The sequence below is a fragment of the Micropterus salmoides genome, unplaced genomic scaffold (assembly GCF_014851395.1).
Source record: "Micropterus salmoides isolate LMB-PRFRI ecotype aquatic unplaced genomic scaffold, ASM1485139v1 Ms_hic_scaffold_18, whole genome shotgun sequence".
NCBI lineage: Eukaryota > Metazoa > Chordata > Actinopteri > Centrarchiformes > Centrarchidae > Micropterus > Micropterus salmoides.
Genome location: NW_024040928.1, coordinates 13610497 through 13629394, shown reverse-complemented (window position 1 = coordinate 13629394; position 18898 = coordinate 13610497). Strand labels below are relative to the sequence as shown.

At 40.8% G+C, this 18898-nt stretch overlaps 1 protein-coding gene across 1 annotated transcript; it reads left to right on the top strand.

Moving 5' to 3' along the window:
• The first annotated feature begins 10776 nt into the window (after positions 1 to 10776).
• LOC119909217 (tripartite motif-containing protein 35-like) lies at positions 10777 to 13460 on the top strand. Its single transcript, XM_038727322.1, has 6 exons — positions 10777 to 11444; positions 11578 to 11673; positions 11754 to 11984; positions 12090 to 12112; positions 12210 to 12328; positions 12527 to 13460. The coding sequence occupies exons 1-6, from the start codon at positions 11040 to 11042 to the stop codon at positions 13045 to 13047; spliced, it is 1395 nt and encodes a 464-aa protein (XP_038583250.1). The 5' UTR covers positions 10777 to 11039; the 3' UTR covers positions 13048 to 13460.
• The last annotated feature ends 5438 nt before the right edge of the window (positions 13461 to 18898 follow it).

Here is an 18898-nt window from a genome sequence, read left to right as displayed (position 1 = left end):
CCAGACCACCACCGGGAAAGACATGTTGCTGCCACGGGTGCAGCCAGGAAATAGAAATGCTGACGGCAAGTTTCCCTCTGCACCCCCCTTGGTTAACAATTAACTGTTAAAATATATGTCAACCTTATTCCCCTAATTGTCTTGATGTTATTTCAAAGCCTTCTCCAAAATGTCTATGATTGTAGTGAAAAAAGTACTGTATATGCATTTATTTTATTTTAATCCAATTAATTAGCCTAAAATTGTCAAATTATTTATTGTTTATTGTTTGTGAGGTTCCACATTAAGCAAAAAATATTTATATAGCTTTTCGCATTAGAAATGTATTAGACGTAAGTAGGGATGGGGATCGATACCCGGTTCTAAAAGGACCCAGCTCCCAAATTTCTCAAAACCCGAAAATCAGTAAGGTTGGACCTTATCGTAAACGTACTTTATTGTCACATACACATACATGTAGCGAAATTCATCCCCTGCATTTAACCCATCCCTGAAGGGAGCAGTGGGCAGCCACTGTACAGTGCCCGGGGGACCAACTCCAGATTGAAATGCCATGCCAGGTCAAATGGCACTGACTGGAGAACCTACCTAACATGTTTTTGACGGTAGGGGAAACCGGAGCAAACCCACGCAGACACGGAGAGAACATGCAAAGTCCACACAGAAGGGCCGGGCCAACCTGGGTTTGAACCCACAAGCTTCTTGCTGTGAGGAAACAGCACTAACCACTGCACCACCGTTAAGCATTAAATCAGATTTAACTTGAATTGCGATGAATAACAAAACAAATGTTTTTTAGTTACAGCACCAAAACGCGGTATTAAACAGGCCCAGGACTGTTTATCATCAGGCTGCAGCCTCTGCTGTTCTCTGTCTGCTCATACACACACAGCGGCCAGCAGAGAGAGACGTCGCGGTGGAGACGGTGAAGTTAAATAGCTCCAAACTACTCCAGTTGACAAAAGCTACGCTCGTTGCTTTAAGTTACGTGCAATAAAACCTTTGCGAGTAAAAAGGCAAGACTTTATCAATACACCTGTGTGTAGGGTAAACATGTAGAAAGGGTTAATTTTACCTGCTCTGTCCTCCAGCAGGGGCTGGCTCAAATAGTGGCATCAGTAGCTAGCAGTGGTAACTAGTGGCAGCTTGAGATGCCGTGGCACCTGCCGCTTGCTGTATCTCCTGTCCACAGTCTGCTAACGTTAAATTGGCAATTGGCAATTAACGTTAAATTTTACAAACAAGCTAAATAGAAAACTTTCTGTCTGTAGCATAGACTGCTCTGTAGTCTAATAGTAGTAGAATTTGGCACATTGTTGTAAACTCAGCTGCTGGCTGAGACAAACCAGCCACTCCTTGGTGGAGGAGGAGGAAGAGGAAGGAGTTTTTAATTCTTTCTAAACATCACTCAGTATTGTGATGTCTAGTGACATTGCTGTTGTAAACATTAATGTTGCTGCTCTAAAAACAACATTTAGCTGTATTTAAAATATAAAATTCTAATCCTATAATTAATTTAAAAACAACTAGGCAGTTAATATGCACACTTCAATATTTGTTTATTTATCGCAAGTCATCTCAATATACAATATAATAATATTAACGCACTTATATATTTATAGATTTTCCTCATATCGTGCAGGCCTGCCTCATGCCCTAAGACCTCATGGTCTTACCAAATAACTGTCACCAAATAATAGTATCGATAGTGGTATCAATAAAGACTCGGATTGTTAAGCAGCCTCAATAATGGTATCAATATCAATAAAAATTCACGTTCACCATCCCTAGACGTAACTCAGTTAAAAGTGTCTTCCAAACAATTTGTTTTGTGTCTGGGAAGATATAAATGAAAATACTCATGCTTTTACTAGTGTATATACTGTAAGGTGAAAGAAAGAATTCAGGTTTACCGGAAAACATTTTTTCCCACAGCAGGATACTTAGATGGAGTCTGGACAAATTTAAGAATAAGAATTAATCAGACTCCAACACAGGCACACACACTACATTTCTCAAAAGGTTTCATCACAAATTGTATACCTGTATACTGAATGTAGTGTGGAGGATGCAGACAAAGCTATAGACAAAGAAAAACATATTGGCCAATAAAAACCAGAAAACACGCTGGGTATACAAAGCAAAACAACAAACATGACTCAAATGAATCTTGTGAGAGTAAAGTCAGACCACGCTGGTCCGCAGTGGCCCCAAAAAGATGACATTTGGCCGCGGAGTGTAGTTTATTTGAAAAATTGAATGTTTGTTATGGCTTATGCATTCTGAAACTGTTGGATCCTGCTGGCCTCAGACCAGAGCTATTTTACCATGCTGTCATTTATTTATGATGATGATGTCAGAAGCCTCTCTGTCTGATCCCTGATTGTTGGTTTTGAGATCCTGCTGACATTCACACACACACACACACACACACACACACACACACACACACACACTGTACACGCAAAAGCATCTTACATCCTTTTCTGTCCTTCTCAAGCACACACATGCAATTTGTTTGTATGATTCAAAAGGCTTCTTGGTAATATTAGAATGAAAACATACAAACACTGAATGAAAAAGCTCTGTTCTTTGTGGCGTTGGCTGGCACAACAGCTGGCAGGACCCAAAGAGAAAGAGAGAGCCACTGACACATTGGCAATGCAAAAATGAAAAAGTGGGAGCAGAGAGAAAAGGAGGCCGTCATGTAAAATGTCATACCTCAGAGCAGTGTTTACCCCAACTCCGTTCATTTTTCTACCCATTCATTTTCTTTTTTAAATGTGTCTGTTTAATTGGATGCTGGAGATCACCCCGGCTGCAGGCTGCAGGAAAACATGGATGCAGTATTAGTGATGTCACCCACACATTAGTGGATGGACTTTTCGAAGACTCAACTTTGGGTTTATCACTTCCCACAATCTCATCAGTTGCTTGGAGCAAGGAAATGCAAGTGTGGGTGGAGCTGGGGCTGGGTGGGGATTTGGCAACCGCCATGGCATTATGCAACAAGTGCTTCAAATGTCATTTGTCCATGTCCTCTAGAGCAACGCATAGAAAAGTTTTCCTATTGACACAGGACAACATAATTTGTCCGTGCCTGCCAAAACAAATCACTGTTGAAAAATAAATCAATTTAATGGTGTGACAATGCTGTGGTTAGGGTTTGGTTAGGTTTAGGGAAACATTGTGGTTTGGGTTCAAATGACTGCTTCGTTAAGGTATTGGAGCTTTGTTGTCATAGTTACAATAATAAACATGTGCCATCGAGTGGAAATGGAAATATTCTCCTGTGTTAAAGTCAGATGTTTCTCTGGCAGAGGACGAGGTTGTGCAGCTGTAAGGACCTTGATCCCTTTCTGGCTTCCCACCACCTTGGAACTATGTTTTCCGTGCTTCTGTGTGTGATGGGAGACAATCAAGTTGAAAATCAATTTAAGATGATGATCAAACTCTATTAAAATCCTTTTTTTACTATACAACTTACCATTTAAGCACACTGAGCTCTCTGCTTCTTCCTATTAGAAATAACTGTCACACTTGCAACTAAGCCACACAAAAGACAAAGTGAAATTATCTACAAAAACGATAACTAGACATTTGTTGAAATCAGCATATTTCATCACTACAGAAAGTATGTGAGAAGATACTTCTGTCTCAGGGATTTCTGATTGCCGCACCGGGTGGAAGGCAATAAAAGACAGGGTATCAGTTCATCAGCAAAAACACAGAATCACTTTCCACTGCACAGCTGCCTTTGCACCCCGAGAGGAGACCCAAGTGAAATTACGTAGGGATGCAAATTCCACACAGAATCAGCAGAGAATTGTCTGTCATCCTGAGGTGACACTGCTTCACAACTGAGCTTCTTAGTGATTTATTACATGGAATCACACAAGATAAGCACTACAAAGTCATATGATGCCATGCGTAGTGGGTGACATCACATGATGACTGATGTGTGGGGGCTTTGGCACGGCATTGAGAGGGTCAAATTCAAACCCTAGGCATGGCCTGTCGTCAGGCACTGGCATGGCAAACAGTGGCCTGACGCAGAGAGAGAGAGAGAATAATAATCTCTGTTTTCACTGAATACTGCTTGAACATTAGTTTAGTTTGTTGATGAAATTGTCTTCATCGAACCAGTCAGGAAAAATGGCCATAGATTCTCATCAGGAATAAAGTCACTGGGGGAAGAGTAAGTTAATATGAAGTCCATCTTTGAGCAACAAATATCTGACAATTCACTGTCAACACTGTCGCAGGGAACACATCTTTAACACATCACTCTCACCTAGGGTTTTTCACCACTGAAGACTAGACTACTAGTGTGAATACATATGAAACCACCTGTCTCATTTTAATAAATGTATTGTAATGTGTGGCCCTGAAGGTCTGCCTGATAGGCTGCACATGCAGAGTTCTCTTGCAGCTTGAAATGCATAGGATGATAAAAGCACTCACCAGCAACCCTCAGTGATCTGCTCCCACAAATGGGCACTTCTGTGTGTTATGAAAGTTTCTGTCTGACATATCATAAAGCTCAGGATGGACAGACAAGGCCAGGACACACTCCTCCTCCATTGGTTATAAGGTTTATGAGTACAGCCCTAAGTTATAGATAAGTGGCTTCCTTAAAAGGAGCACCAGTGACACACAAAGTTCAAAGATTTCCAACTACTGCCCAGAGCAGCTGCACAAAAAACACTTTTTCTCTAAGCTGCATACCTTTCCCTTTTCATTGGGAATAACTGGATGCCCCAGAGGGCATAACATACTATACACCACAGCTCCCACACCCTTTCATGCAAATGCACCAACCAAACAATAGGAGTCACTATAATGAGGCAAAAAGGGCCTGATCCCTCTCTGGTTTCCCATCCCAGAGAAAGTAAGTTTTTCTTGCTTTTCATGTAGACAGCGAACTTTTAGACAATGATCTGAAAAAAAATGAAAGACATTAGTGAGCATGGTCAAGAAAGTAGGAAAGATTTTGAGTAGCAGAGTTTACTTTCAGTCATAATATTGATTTGTTTTTAGTCCTGTTTGACTTTTTCAATAAGGCCTAACCCACTGTGCCTTCTCCCTTTCCTTTCTGCAGCAGGCTCAGGGCTGAACTCTGCCGCTCAGTGATTGACACATTCTGGCAGAATAAATTAAAACCTCAAGCTGCGACAGAGCCCAAAATAGCAGGAAGCTGTCGCTGACCTGCAGTCTCTAGTGCTGCATGTCAGCAAGCTTAAAAAACTTGGCAGAACATTCTGCACAAAGGAAGCATGTACAGGTGTGTATGTGTCTGTGTTTGTATGTATTTACATGAGTCAACAAGCACTAATCTACTGTATGTTGATTCTTAAACTACACCTGCAGTGTTTATTAATTAATCCTACAGGTGGTCTTGTGACTGAACCACTGCAATAATGTTTGCTACTTTTTAACAAAAGCTTGTAACACCTATTTAAACTTGTTTAATTAAACTGAAACCACTTTGATATTTGAAGGCAGTGGCAGATGGATCTATTTTTTTAGCCAGCTGTTCTCTGGAGGGTGACGCTGGGGTGGGGGGCTAAGCCCCAAGATGTTTAGTGGCGTAGGACTGCGGGTCCCTTTGCCAAGTCACAGAGATTCTGGTTCTTGCCAAGCAGGGGGGTGGGTGAGAGAAAATGCCATTTAGCTGGCTGGTATTTATAGATATGTGAGGAACTTGTGCTCAGGCTGGACCGAGGTGCTGACGACGTAAAACGAGAGGACACTTCCAGAAGTCGAGTGTCAGGGCACACAGATAAAAATACCCGGTGAAAGATGGGCCTGGTCATTAGTGGCGCAGCCTGGCATGTGACATGGCAGCATTTCAGAGGTGATTTATGATTATTACTACAGCTAACCTATACCTCTCCCTTTCCTGCCCCCACCCTCCACCATCCCAAATTGGTTTGCCAAATGGAATTGCACATGGGGTTTATTTCAGGGGCCGAGTGCACAGAAAAAATGCCTTCTGGCATTTTAGACTTTGGCCAAGTGCCGCAGTTGGGTTTCAGATTTTACCACAATACTGAAAGAAAAGCGATATTAAATTAATCTGGTAATTAAGATGGTGGTGCAGGAATCAATGTCAATGCATGCTTCTGCATGCTTCTGTCAGCAAGACAAAGATGCAAGGCTTCTTTTTTATGAACACATTAAAATGGTAGTGAATACAGAAAAACTTATTGCTCTAAGTGTCAATCAATCAGGCAGTCAATCAAATAATAATTAATTCAATACAAATGTTAAATGAAGACGCTGTGCTGGGTTGGGGTTGGGGGGGTAATGAGCTCATTGTAGGCTGCTGCCGTCCCTAATTGCCAGAGCGAGCTGCCACAGGGAGGAACAAAGGAAGCATTTAACACATCGTAAATTCCTGTAATGTCCTGCTGAGGAGCTGCCGCTCCAGTTACACTTGCAGCTTTTTGTTGCTGACTGTTTATTAGTGTCAGGTGACAGAAAGAGACAAACATAATACAGTAAAAGACTGTTAAAGCAAAAATATTGATTAGGACTTTTCTGCATGTTCAGAGTTTCTTTGTTTGTTGCCTCCTGTACTCACTGCAGTCAGTTTTGTTTATATCTCTTTATTTTTCAGTGGGTGAAAAGGCCTTTTGGGGCAGACAGTGGTTTAGTCTCAGGTGCATTAACCTTCATGTAGCAAGCGAAGCTGTTTCAATTTCACATTAAGACATTAAACTTTTAAAACTTGACATACTCTTTTACAGAATTATTGCAGGCATTTACATGCAACCCCTTTCAGACATAAGTGGAGCTATTTATCATGTAAAGAACATGACTGATGTTTTCTTCCCTTCACTTGAAATAGTCCAGATTTAGACTTGTATAGTGTTTCTTCTGTTCCACAGTTGAGAAAGCGGTGCAGCTGAACACTTTTAATACACACAAATACAGCACTTCTCTCCATGAGTGTGCATAGTAGTGCTTCAGTGTCTCGCTGAATTCCTTCCCAGTCTTTTGTCCCTCAAGGCAAATGATGGAGCATATGCCTCATTCTGTGAGATGGTGATCAAGTGTGTGTGAGCAGTTGGGGGAGGAGACGGAAACAGAGACAGAGAGAGAGTGTGATTTTGTCCCACACTGAGTGTCCTAAGAGACTCCTCACTTGTGTGGAAGCATGATACAATACGGCAGTATGTGTGTTCCACAAATGAACACAAGTTGTACTGCATGTGTGTGTGTGTGTATTTGAGGGGGGAGGGGTATCAGGCCAACAAAATTAGTTTACCATCAGCTGTGCTCTGGCTCTCATTCGGTCCCAGCCTCTGTCCAGTATTTCTTCCAGCTCCCTCCACCTAATGGCGGCTCAGGGCGGTTTTACTGCGCCACCCTGGGGAGGCTACTGTGGCCAGATCCAGAACACTTGGCTTTATGTGGATTGAATGTTTTATGGTTATGGACATAATATTTAAGTATAGGAACAGTCTCACAAGAATCCACCCCCGCACCACTATCCCCAGCCCTAATAATTACACCAGAGTAGGAAAGGTAAGTGGGAAAAGTCTGTATATGTAGGGGAGCCATTATCATGAAGTTATGTAACTTATCTTATCCTGTTAAATGTTTCCTCTGTGAGAGGGCAGACTGTCATGTTTTACACACTGACACCAAACCATATCAAACCAAAAATGATTGAATTTCTTATTTTTACCACAAACTACTTCTCTGAATGCTGTCTGAACTACTATATCAGTTTTAAACTCTATACCACACAAATAAAAAAGGATTAAATGCTGTTCTTTTCTTGAGGAAACTGTCAAATCTAGAAGTTATAGAAGTCAAGTTTGCATGAGAAAAAGAAAAAACTGAAAGAGGAGGTAAAGAGTAGCCACATTAGTTGCCCACATGGCGGTATGGGCTCTCATGTTGAAACAGTTAGCCTTTGATAGCTATTGCTGCAGCGGTCAAGGGGCAAATCACTTGTGATTTTCACTGCTGTGAATTTGATGTACAGTGGAGGAAAAAAGTATTTGACCCCTTGCTGATTTTGCAGGTTTGCCCACTTACAAAGAATGCAACGATCTATAATTTTAATCATATGTACATTCTAACAGTGAAAGACAGAATCCCAAAGAAAATTCCAGAAAATCACATCATATGAATTTATAAAAACTGATAACCATCTGATGAGGAAAAACAAGTATTTGACCCCCTACCAAACAGCAAGTATTCTGGCTCCTACAAGCCAGTTAGTCTTTCTTTAAGACACAGCCCCAATCCCAACCAATTATCTACATCAAATACACCTGCCTCACCTCGTTACCTGTATAAAAGACACCTGTCAACACCCAAACAACCAGCATCCAACATCACCACCATGGGCAAGACCAAGAGCTTTCTACGGACATCAGGGACAAGATTGTTGATCTGCACAAGGCTGGGATGGGCTACAAGAGAATCGGAAAGCAACTTGGAGAGAAAAGATCAACTGTCGGTGCAGTTATCAGGAAATGGAAGAAGCACCACACCACCGCCAACCTCCCTCGGTCTGGGCCTCCACACAAGATCTCGCCTCGTGGGGTGTCCCTGATCATGCGAACGGTGAGGAATCATCCCAAAACCACAAGGGGGAACTGATGAATCAACTGAAGGCAGCAGGGACCACAGTTACAAAAGAAACGGTTGGTAACACACTACGCCGTCATGGATTGAAATCCTGCAGCGCACGCAAGGTCCCCCTGCTCAAGAAGAAACATGTACAGGCCCGCATGAAGTTCGCCATTCACCACCTGGACGACTCAGAAGAGGCCTGGAAGAAGGTGATGTGGTCAGATGAGACCAAAATAGAACTTTTTGGCCTCACCTCAACTCGTCGTGTTTGGAGGGCAAAGAACACCGAGTACAACCCAAAGAACACCATCCCCACCGTCAAGCATGGTGGTGGCAACATCATGCTTTGGGGGTGCTTTTCAGCCAAGGGGACGGGACAACTCCATCGTATTGAGGGGAGGATGGACGGGGCCATGTATCGTGGAATTCTGGACCAACATCTCCTTCCCTCAGTGAGAGAGCTGAAGATGGGTCGAGGATGGGTGTTTCAGCACGACAACGACCCTAAGCACACCGCCAAAGCAACAAAAGAGTGGCTGAAGAAGAAGCACATCAAGGTTCTGGAGTGGCCTAGCCAGTCTCCAGACCTGAATCCAATTGAAAATCTTTGGAGGGAGCTTAAAATTTGAGTTGCCAGGCGACAACCTCGGAACCTGAATGATTTGGAGGCTGTCTGCAGGGAGGAGTGGGCCAACATCCCTGCCGAAATGTGCACAAACCTTGTCACCAACTATAAAAACCGTTTGACATCTGTGCTGGCCAATAATGGCTTTTCTACAAAATATTAACATGCTGTTTGTCCAGGGGGTCAAATACTTGTTTTTCCTCATCAGATGGTTATCAATTTTAATAAATTCATATGATGTGATTTTCTGGAATTTTCTTTGGGATTCTGTCTTTCACTGTTAGAATGTACATATGATTAAAATTGTAGATTGTTGCATTCTTTGTAAGTGGGCAAACCTGCAAAATCAGCAAGGGGTCAAATACTTTTTTCCCCCACTGTATGTATCGTGTGTGTGTGTGTGTGTGCATGAGAGAGGGTGAGAGAGAAAGACAGAAGAAGACAGAGACACGTGAGGGTACTGTAAAGAAAAAGATAAATAAGTTTAAAGGAATTTAGTTAGTTTGTTGAAAAGATAACATAAACTAAGCAGAGTACAACCTGTGTAAACCATGCTGCTTTTCAGATATGTACACTTTCATTCCGATTCAAAGCTGTAGGGCTGATCAACAGGTGGATTTCTGGGAAAACTGATATATTTCCAGTAATAATTTTAAAAAGCCTTCAACCGTAGATCTGACATAATACATGTGAGCTGATGAGCTATCCTCAAAACTAATTACAGAAGACCACCAAACAAGGTGCATCTTTTTTTGACAGTGATTTGGTGTTTTTTTTTTTCCTAATTACAGATCTAGTTCTTTAGCATAATCTTAATGTCCTAGCTTATGTTTGAAGTTGTAGTTTTTTCCAGGATTTTAAAACTCCATGGATTAATTGTAGCAGTAGTACTAGCTCAGCTGCCCTCGTTGGTCACGTGATCTTCATCTTGGAGTTTTTAACGGTCCCTGAAGATTTTCTCTCACAGTTACAGACTGACTTGCTACTTCTAACTGCTACTATACCTTCCTACCACAGTACTGCAGTTTGCTGTAGTCACTGTTTTCTGTTCAATGATGGATTAGTAGTGATGGTATGGTTGCACTTACTTTGGTTTGACCTCTAACTAAGAGGTGTCGGCTTGTTTACAATCTGTCTGACCACTGGTGTTTGTCGCTACCACATAATTTAGTGAGTAAAATTTTATCACAACTGATAGCCATAGAATACCCACAGTTCTAAATAAATTAGTATAAACTGAATATATAGTAGCTATAAAAACAGTCACTGGACAATCACAACAACACAAACCCTGATTTGTCTGCACTTTTCAGCTTAACGTTACCCCTCCGTTACACTAGTGAGGTGTACAAAAGTTGTATACAGTCTACAGTAGGTTTGCCACTTTGTCACACAGAAACCAATCAGATAATCATGATTATTTCTTTCCTCATTCTTTTGCTAAACCAGATGAGTGTTACTGCGCTGTGTTACTGTTCACTGCGCAGGACAGGACAAAGTGGAGAAATATCAAACAAAAAAAGACAAGCAAAAGCTCCTCCCTTTTTACACAGAAAACAGGAAGAATTCACAGGAATTCAGAACCTAAAGCTGCTGTGCTGTGGTATTGTATTTGAAAAACAAAGAAAAGGAAGACAATCCAGTGAATAGGACATTTATTTATGTGATAGGTATTTATGAGTGTTTGTTGAAACCGCTTTGAACTAAAAGCACTGAACTTGACCTCTGGTTGAGCAAATACGAGTGAATCTGTGAAAGTGAAAGTAAGTAGGCTGTCTGAGACGAGGAGGAGCAGACAAGCGCGGGAGAAGTCAACAGAATGGCTGCCAACGCATCACAATCTGAAGTGGATTTCACCTGCCCTGTGTGCTGTGACATATTCAAGGATCCCGTTGTCTTGTTGTGCGGCCACAGCTTCTGTAAGTACTGTCTTCAGGAGTGGTGGAGACAGAGTAGACTCCAGACATGCCCAGTCTGTAAGGAAATATTTCCAATGACTCAGCCTCCACGGAATCTGGCACTAAGAAACCTGTCCGACACCTTGAGACGAGAGAGGAGTCAGAGAGCGAATTCAGGATCTAAGGAGATTTGCAGTCTGCATGGTGAGAAACTCAAACTCTTCTGTGTGGATGATCAGCAGCTCATCTGTGTGATTTGCAGGGATGCTCAAAAACATAAGAAACACAAATACATCCCCCTCAGTGAAGCAGCGGAAGCCCATAGGGTGAGCAAGTATATATAGCTTACTTTAGTAAAAATGCCTGAACGTTTTTTTTAATAATTCCTCATATTGCACATACCAGGCAAATGTGTTGTGTAACTAATCCACTGTTTACTATGTTTACATTTATTTGTAGACCAAACTCAAGGTTGAACTGATGCACTTAAAGAGCAAACTGGGGTCATTTAATGCACATAAACTTAACTATGATAAAATGGCCAGCCACATCAAGGTAAGTCACATACATTATGGTTCTTAAGATAGAACCCATCATCTGTCGTCTACCTTCATCAAAATGGTGTTTCTCTTCAGCTCCAGGCTCAGCAGACAGAGAAGACGATCAAAGAAGAGTTTCTGACGCTTTACCAGTTCCTGCGAGCAGAGGAGGCTGCTAGGATTGATGCAGTGAGGAAGGAGTCGGTGCTTAAGAGTGAAGCAATGAACATCAGGATTGTTAATTTGACTGCTGAGATCTCCTCGCTCACACACAAAACTGAAACCATAGAGCGGGAGATGAAAGCTGAAGACTTCTCATTTATGCTGGTACTCAGTGATTAGCTGTGTTAATTAATATTCTGATCTTAACATTGAATATACAACACAATTAATGGTAGTGATATTTTATCCTTTTGTCTTTTTGTTTTACAGAATGTCAAATCCACTATGAAGCGGTAAGTTGCTTCCTGTACACTAAAATACTCCACACTACCAGTGTGGGGTATTTAAAATATTTAACTGGTAATCTGTGGTTGTATAATGTTCTTTCAGATCCCAATGCACCCTGCCAGAACCAGAGACCCCTTCAGGAGCCCTGATCGACGAGGCGAAACACCTTGGGAATGTGCTGTTCACAGTCTGGCTGAAGATGAAGAATATAGTCCAATACAGTAAGCAAAGTGTTTCTGTTTCACCATATTTTTATTTTAATCTGCTGTGACATGTACAGCTAACTGATGAACTTCATCATCACAGCAGCACCAAGTTGTTTTCTAATTACACTATAATGCCTTCAGTAAAGCTGCTACCTTTACTTTAATAAACGTCTCAATAGACTTTCCCATTACTTTTCTATTTTTTCTTTGAAGCTCCTGTAATTCTGGACCCCAACACTGGCTACTCGCTATTGGCCATATCAGAACACCTGACTCGTTCAACCAAAAGAGACAAAAGTCAGCAGCTTCCTTATAACCCAGAAAGGAGTAGAGGTGAAGGCGTTGCTGGCTCTGAAGGCTTTAGCTCTGGAAAACACAGCTGGGATGTGGAGGTGGGGGGTTATTGGGCTGTTGGTGTGGCTGCTACTGGTGCTGATGCTGACATTTACAGAGGTAGAAAGTTCTGGGGCATCTACATGTGTAGTTGCACTGACATTCTGCGTGAGCATACTCCATACGAATATATGAAAATTGTATCTGAAGATTTGTTTCCCCACAAGGTCAGAGTGCAGCTAGATTATGACAAAGGAATTCTGTCATTCTTTGACCTTGATAGGAAGACACTTGTACACACCATCAAATACACTTTCACAGAAATGGTCTTTCCCTGTTTTAAAGACAATGCAAAAATCCTTCCAGCTGAATTGTCAGTCAGGGTAAGACAACCCAGATAAACATTTAGCAACAACAAGAGGCGGCCTTGAAACAGCCTTATTTTGGGGCTTTATGGGTTAAAAATACCACCTATCTTGGCAAATCCTGGACTTGTTACCAAATTAAGAATGTGTGTTATGATTACTTTATACATTTTTTAAAGTGTTGTCAGCTAACATGCAGGCTTCTAGATCCTAATGAATGATGCTATTTATTTGCATTGTGGGAAATGTTAGATTCAGTGCTTTTGCAGGATGACCCTTCTTATTTTAATCGAACTCTTGTGAGCAGCCTAACTTTATGGAAATACAATACCAAATCAAATTCATTGAATGTTTTAAATGATTTACAGTAGAGCTGTGTATCTGTTTTAATTTTTTATTCTCATTTAATTTTATGATGTACTGTAAAATACATTTATCAATGGTATGATTATAAATCAGCTGTTTTTACAAAATGTAATTGTAGTTTAAATAACTGTACACAATCTTGAACAGTGTCATCGCCAGAGATGCTCACAAGTCTTTGAGCTAGAGTCCAGGTCAAATCTCAATTCTTTGAGCAAGAGTCCAAGTCAAGTCTCAAATCTTTGAGCTAGAGTCCAGGTCAAGTCTCAAGTCTTTGAGCAAGAGTCCAGGTCAAGTCTCTTGCAGTTATAATGAATGTTGTATCACCTGCTGCGTTCAATCCAGGCTGCTTATAAAACTGCATAGCTATAAGGAATTCTGTAACTGTAATCTGTTTTTCACTTACAGAGCACAACCATGTATTGTGCAATGCAATTAATGACAGCTTATTAACAACTGTAAGTCAACAAACCCCCCAGACTGTTAAACCCACTGTAAAATTAACTAAATAAAACTGTAACATTACGTGATCAACAATAAACCTGTAACCTGTTTGCAGCAAACGGTAGCCAGTGGGACGTAAATGATTACGTTAATCCACCACCACAAGTTTGGCAAGTAAACAAACGCTCATTCATCTTTTCATAACGAGCGACAGTCGGACCTCCTGTAGCTCGTAGCTAAAGCAAGAAGCAAGTTAGAAGGCCAATGCTGAGCAAACTTCTTGTATGAAGTTTTAAAGCCAAAGTTTATGGTGAATGGCACAGCAGCTGCCAGTGTTTGTTGTCCTCTCTCACATGTGGCCACGCGCAGGTATTGGTAATGCAGGGAGGGGAATAACAGCAAGCTCATCAGACGTTTCCTAAAAATAAACATTGTTCACGAGTCCCACACCTCGAGTCCGAGTCAAGTCTGAAGTCTTTTAAGGACGAGTCTCAAGTCGGGTCTGAAATCACTGTGTGTGCGACTTTAGTCAGACTTGAGTCTGAGTCTCAAACTCGAGTCCCCATCTCTAGTCATCGCTGCAATTAGTAAATCATGCAGTTCTAGCACAATACTGCCCCAATTCGTTTGGAGCATGTGGCCAGGAATTATACATTGTACTTTTAAGGATAAGCAGGTGTGGCTAAATGATGGATGGATGTTTTTAAGGCTAATGAAATAGATGTTTAGAGTTTAATTGGGCATTTGATCTCTATATTATATTATACTGCACATAATATTTGATATATAGCCTGGAGCTATAATATAAAGTTTTAGGGTTAGGGTTAGAGATTTTTATTGTCTGAACTGAAGGTCTAAGGTTAGAGGGTGGACAGATTGAACCCCCCCTTTGAGGCAAATGAGTGATTTTTCAGTGGAAATGACTTAACTTGTACATGTTTTAATATCAGTCAAAATGTCAAGTTAAATGTATTTTAGTTGATTTCTAACAGAGCTCTAGTTGTTTTTTTTAGTTACATATCAGTTTAACTACTGTACAATGATTAAATAGTCATAGTTAGCTGATGCTAGCTCTTCTGGTGACTGTGGTTGACAAAAAAGGTAAAAATTTAAAAATAAACAAAAATGCACCTCTCAGGTGGTCTGAATGTCTTAATTAGGAATCTCCTGTATTCCCACAATGCCCCTGTCTGATACTGCCTACATGCATGCATATCGCAGGAATGAATCATAATGAGGCATTGCCTAATGTCTCTAGTGTACTGCCATCTCTCTCTCTCTCTCTCTCTCTCTCTCTGTCGCAGCTGACACACTCACACATATGAGTCTGGATCCCCACACTGACACTAAATCTCAGTGGTATTACAGCTGGAATGCCTGCTATGTTTTTTCAACTAATGAAAGAATGAAGAAAAACAAACAGAGGGGCCAAATTAAAAGAGGAAAAAAGGATTGAGAGAAGAAAACACACTGAAAGAGAAAAGGAAATAGAGAGAGAAAATGTCTCTCATTCAATTTGTATTCCTCTGCATGTTGTACATGATGAGTGTTTCTGAGTCCAGTTTTCTCAGGCCTAATGAAGGTTGGAGATCAGGTACTGACTGACACAACATTTGCTCAAATGTGGTCAAGATGTGGAATATTTTCCGCCCAATTACACAAGATAAATTTCAAACTTTATAAGTCTCTGATTAGGGAAAGCTGGAAGAGAAAGGGTGTCGGCTTGAATGATTACTCATCCATAAATCTAATTAGGCAAAGTGTTCCTAGCAAGTTTGGCATTCAGAATTGGACATTTAGATGTTTTCATACCCAAATCCAAAATTTTCATTCAAGAATGTAGAGGACTTTGGCTGCTTGACATAAATGCGTCATGTTATAAGTAGGCATCTATATAGGGTTCACAGCTTTTAAGAGAAAAGTGATCCCTAGTGTGCTATCTAGAATGCAACTGAGCAATGATGTGGCAGATTTCACATTCTGGGAAAAAAGCTTCTAATTTGCTATTTTATTTTTTACTTTTCTCTCCACAAATCATCATTCTTCCTGTACAAACCATTACTTTAGCTCAAAGGAATGACTGCAAACCAGCGTGTCCAACTCTTTTTTCTCACAAAATCCCCTTTGAATGATCAATCATTCGATGTTGACCAGAGAACACCAAGGAGCCACTGAGTAGAATACGTCAGATGTTATTTTACCAAAAGTCTAATTTTTCTACTAATCAGATGAACTAAACACATTAATCTGAGGCATTTCAAAGCACTGGGCATTGTTTTTGTAACCACGGGGAAATTAGTTGTGTCCCAAAACATTACAAAGAGAATCAATCATTGATTTAACATCATTGATTTTAATCTCATGAACCAAAAGGCATAATAGTAAAGCTGTGAGAGACAATGACGCTGAAAATGAATGAATCAGGATAGGGAGATCAAAGGCGGGCCATCTCCTGGCGATCAGATTGACAACACGGCTCTGAACTGGAGCCAAAACAGTAAGCAGATATCAAGTTAAGACACAATTAGAAAGAATACAAGAGAGACAAACAGAGAGACGAGAGAGATGTGCCAATGGCCCGAAGGTTTGAGACAGAAGACATGCAGTAACTCTGTCTGTCTGGACCAGCACCTACATAGTTACTTGGCTTGGCTTCTGAGGAGAGGACAGTGGACAGTGTGTGTGTGTGTGTGTGTGTGTGTGTGTGTGTGTGTGTGTGTGTGTGTGTGTGTGTGTGTGTGTGTGTGTGTGTGTGTGTGTTGGGGTGCTGAGGAAAGATTTGCAAATATAGAAAGATGAATGACTGGCTGGAGGATAGCTGTATGTTACAGAATGGTAAGCATGAGAATGTAATCACAAAGGAGTACAACATACTGTATGGGCACACCATAATTATTGCCTAAATTATTACAGTGTACATAATGTAATGTATACATACAAGAGCACACGCATGGAAACACACATGTGCACTTTTATGTGGTTGTTTTTCCATCTGCTCCTTGTTTTCAGGTCCCCTTTGGTCACTTTTTGCTCATGTTATTGTGGTCTGGATATTTTCAAGAAACAGACAGAGTATAGGATGTTGTCATTTCTCTCTCTCTCTCTCTCTCTCTCCGTCTCTCTTTCTATCTTGAAGGGTTTATTGTTTTGTTTGGCATTTATGTTGCGTTTGGAGGCAATCATTGAAGAATCTGAGCAGCACGTGTCCTTAGCAATCATAATCATGAAATCCCTACTGGTCTCACACACACATACACACACACACACACACACACACACACACACACACAGGCCTGATTGCTAGTCAGTCTGGTCTGTTTAATGTTATAGATGCAGATTGAATGTGTCAGTCAGGACCTCACAGGAGGATATTGGGAGAGATGGAAGGAAAGAAGGAGGAAAGGAAGAAAGAAAAAGGAAGTTTGCTTTTTAGTGATGAATGGTGTACAAGGTTAAAATGTGTTTGAGTAAAATGAAGGTGGATTTCAAAGACAGGTTAGACAGTTAAGACTCCCTCTGCCTCTCTCTAACACACACACACACACACACACACACACACACACACACACACACACACTTTCACTGGCCAGTCTAAATGGTCAAGTGCTGTGATAAAGTGCTGTCTAGTGTTCTCTCACTCTCTAAGCCCCCTGAGAGTAGATCAATAATCACTCAGTATCAAGTTACCGCTAATGTCCTCATGTTTTTAACCAGGCAGTGTGTGTGTGTGTGTGTGTGTGTGTGTGTGCATCTGCCCCTAGTGTGACCCAAGCTATAATTATCATTAAATGTCAATGAAGGCGATAAGAAGAGCTAGACTGCTGATAAATCCCAAAGCCCTGACTCACAGCGCCTCCTAAGGACACTTATTAGAAACTGCAGCTGCAGTAAAGGATGCATTTGCTTGTGTGAGAGATAAGAAGATAACTTAAGGGTGTGAAAAAACTATGACCTTACGTGCATGAATCACTACTTTACTGAGAATAAGGCCTTCACGTCATAACCCCCACTCACCCCTTCCATGTATCTGCCTCCGTTCAGCTACTATTTCACATCTACAATTATGTTGCTGAGTCATACAGGATAGTTAACACATTAATAATATATGTCTGTCCTGCTGAATCAACAGGTATACATTAACTTGAATAGATACTCTAGATAGTGATCAGTGTGGTTAGAGGTTTGCAGGATTTGAAAATGTTTGTGAGTCACATAAATGCCAGCACTGAGTTAAAGGAACATTCAGTTTTATTATAACTTGGCTCTTATTTTCATAGTTTTGGCCATCATTTCTATGTGTTATGACAACGTTGCGCTCACCAAAGTAACTGTCCAGATCTGGGCAATGAAGTTTGAGGGAGGAGGGCAAGCAACACGAGCAGTCTGTCAGTCAGCCAGGTTGTGAACAAAGCAATGGCAGATTATCCAAGCTACTTTCTTTGGTGGTAAAACCAAAAATGAGCACAGTCAAAATGTGGGTAATAATCCTTCATTACACAGGAAAGCTACAATATTGTAAGTGTGGTAATCCAATCCAATCCACTTTATTTATATAGTAAGTCAACAACAACAACAACTTCAGGGGTTTGGGATACTAAATGAGGTTGGTTTAAATTAGGTTTGATTAAATATCATCACAGTAAACTGAAAAATGTGGTGTCTCAGGCTTCAAGTCAGCGATGACTCATTCAATATCAAATCGAGAACACACGCTTTCCGCAACCTTAACCAAATGAGTGCCTAATCATAACCGTAACAATGTTTCATCATGCTTGTTGGGAAAGCAAATTAAATATGTTGTCAGTCAGCATTTTGCAGATATGTTTTGAAACTCTGTCCATTAAAATGTCCTAATTTTAAATAAACCTGTGCGTCATTATATTTGTATTTGCTGTTAGTAATGTATAAATGCATAGGCATAATTTTGAGGACACAGGGTGGTCTGTAAACTTTTGATTTTTTGATGCAATACAATATTTGGGATACTTTCTTTGAAATAAGGGTGCCCAGCAGGTTTGATTAAAACCTTTATGATCATCTGACTTTCTTGCATTTCTTGTCCCTGACTCTGGAATGATGA

Excerpts from the sequence above, each read along its gene's own strand:
- LOC119909217 (XM_038727322.1), top strand. The coding sequence starts at position 11,040 with ATGGCTGCCAACGCATCACAATCTGAAGTGGATTTCACCTGCCCTGTG. Across the intron at positions 11,985-12,089 it reads AAGACTTCTCATTTATGCTG|AATGTCAAATCCACTATGAA; the intron begins GTACTCAGTGAT and ends TTTGTTTTACAG. Across the intron at positions 12,113-12,209 it reads GTCAAATCCACTATGAAGCG|ATCCCAATGCACCCTGCCAG; the intron begins GTAAGTTGCTTC and ends ATGTTCTTTCAG.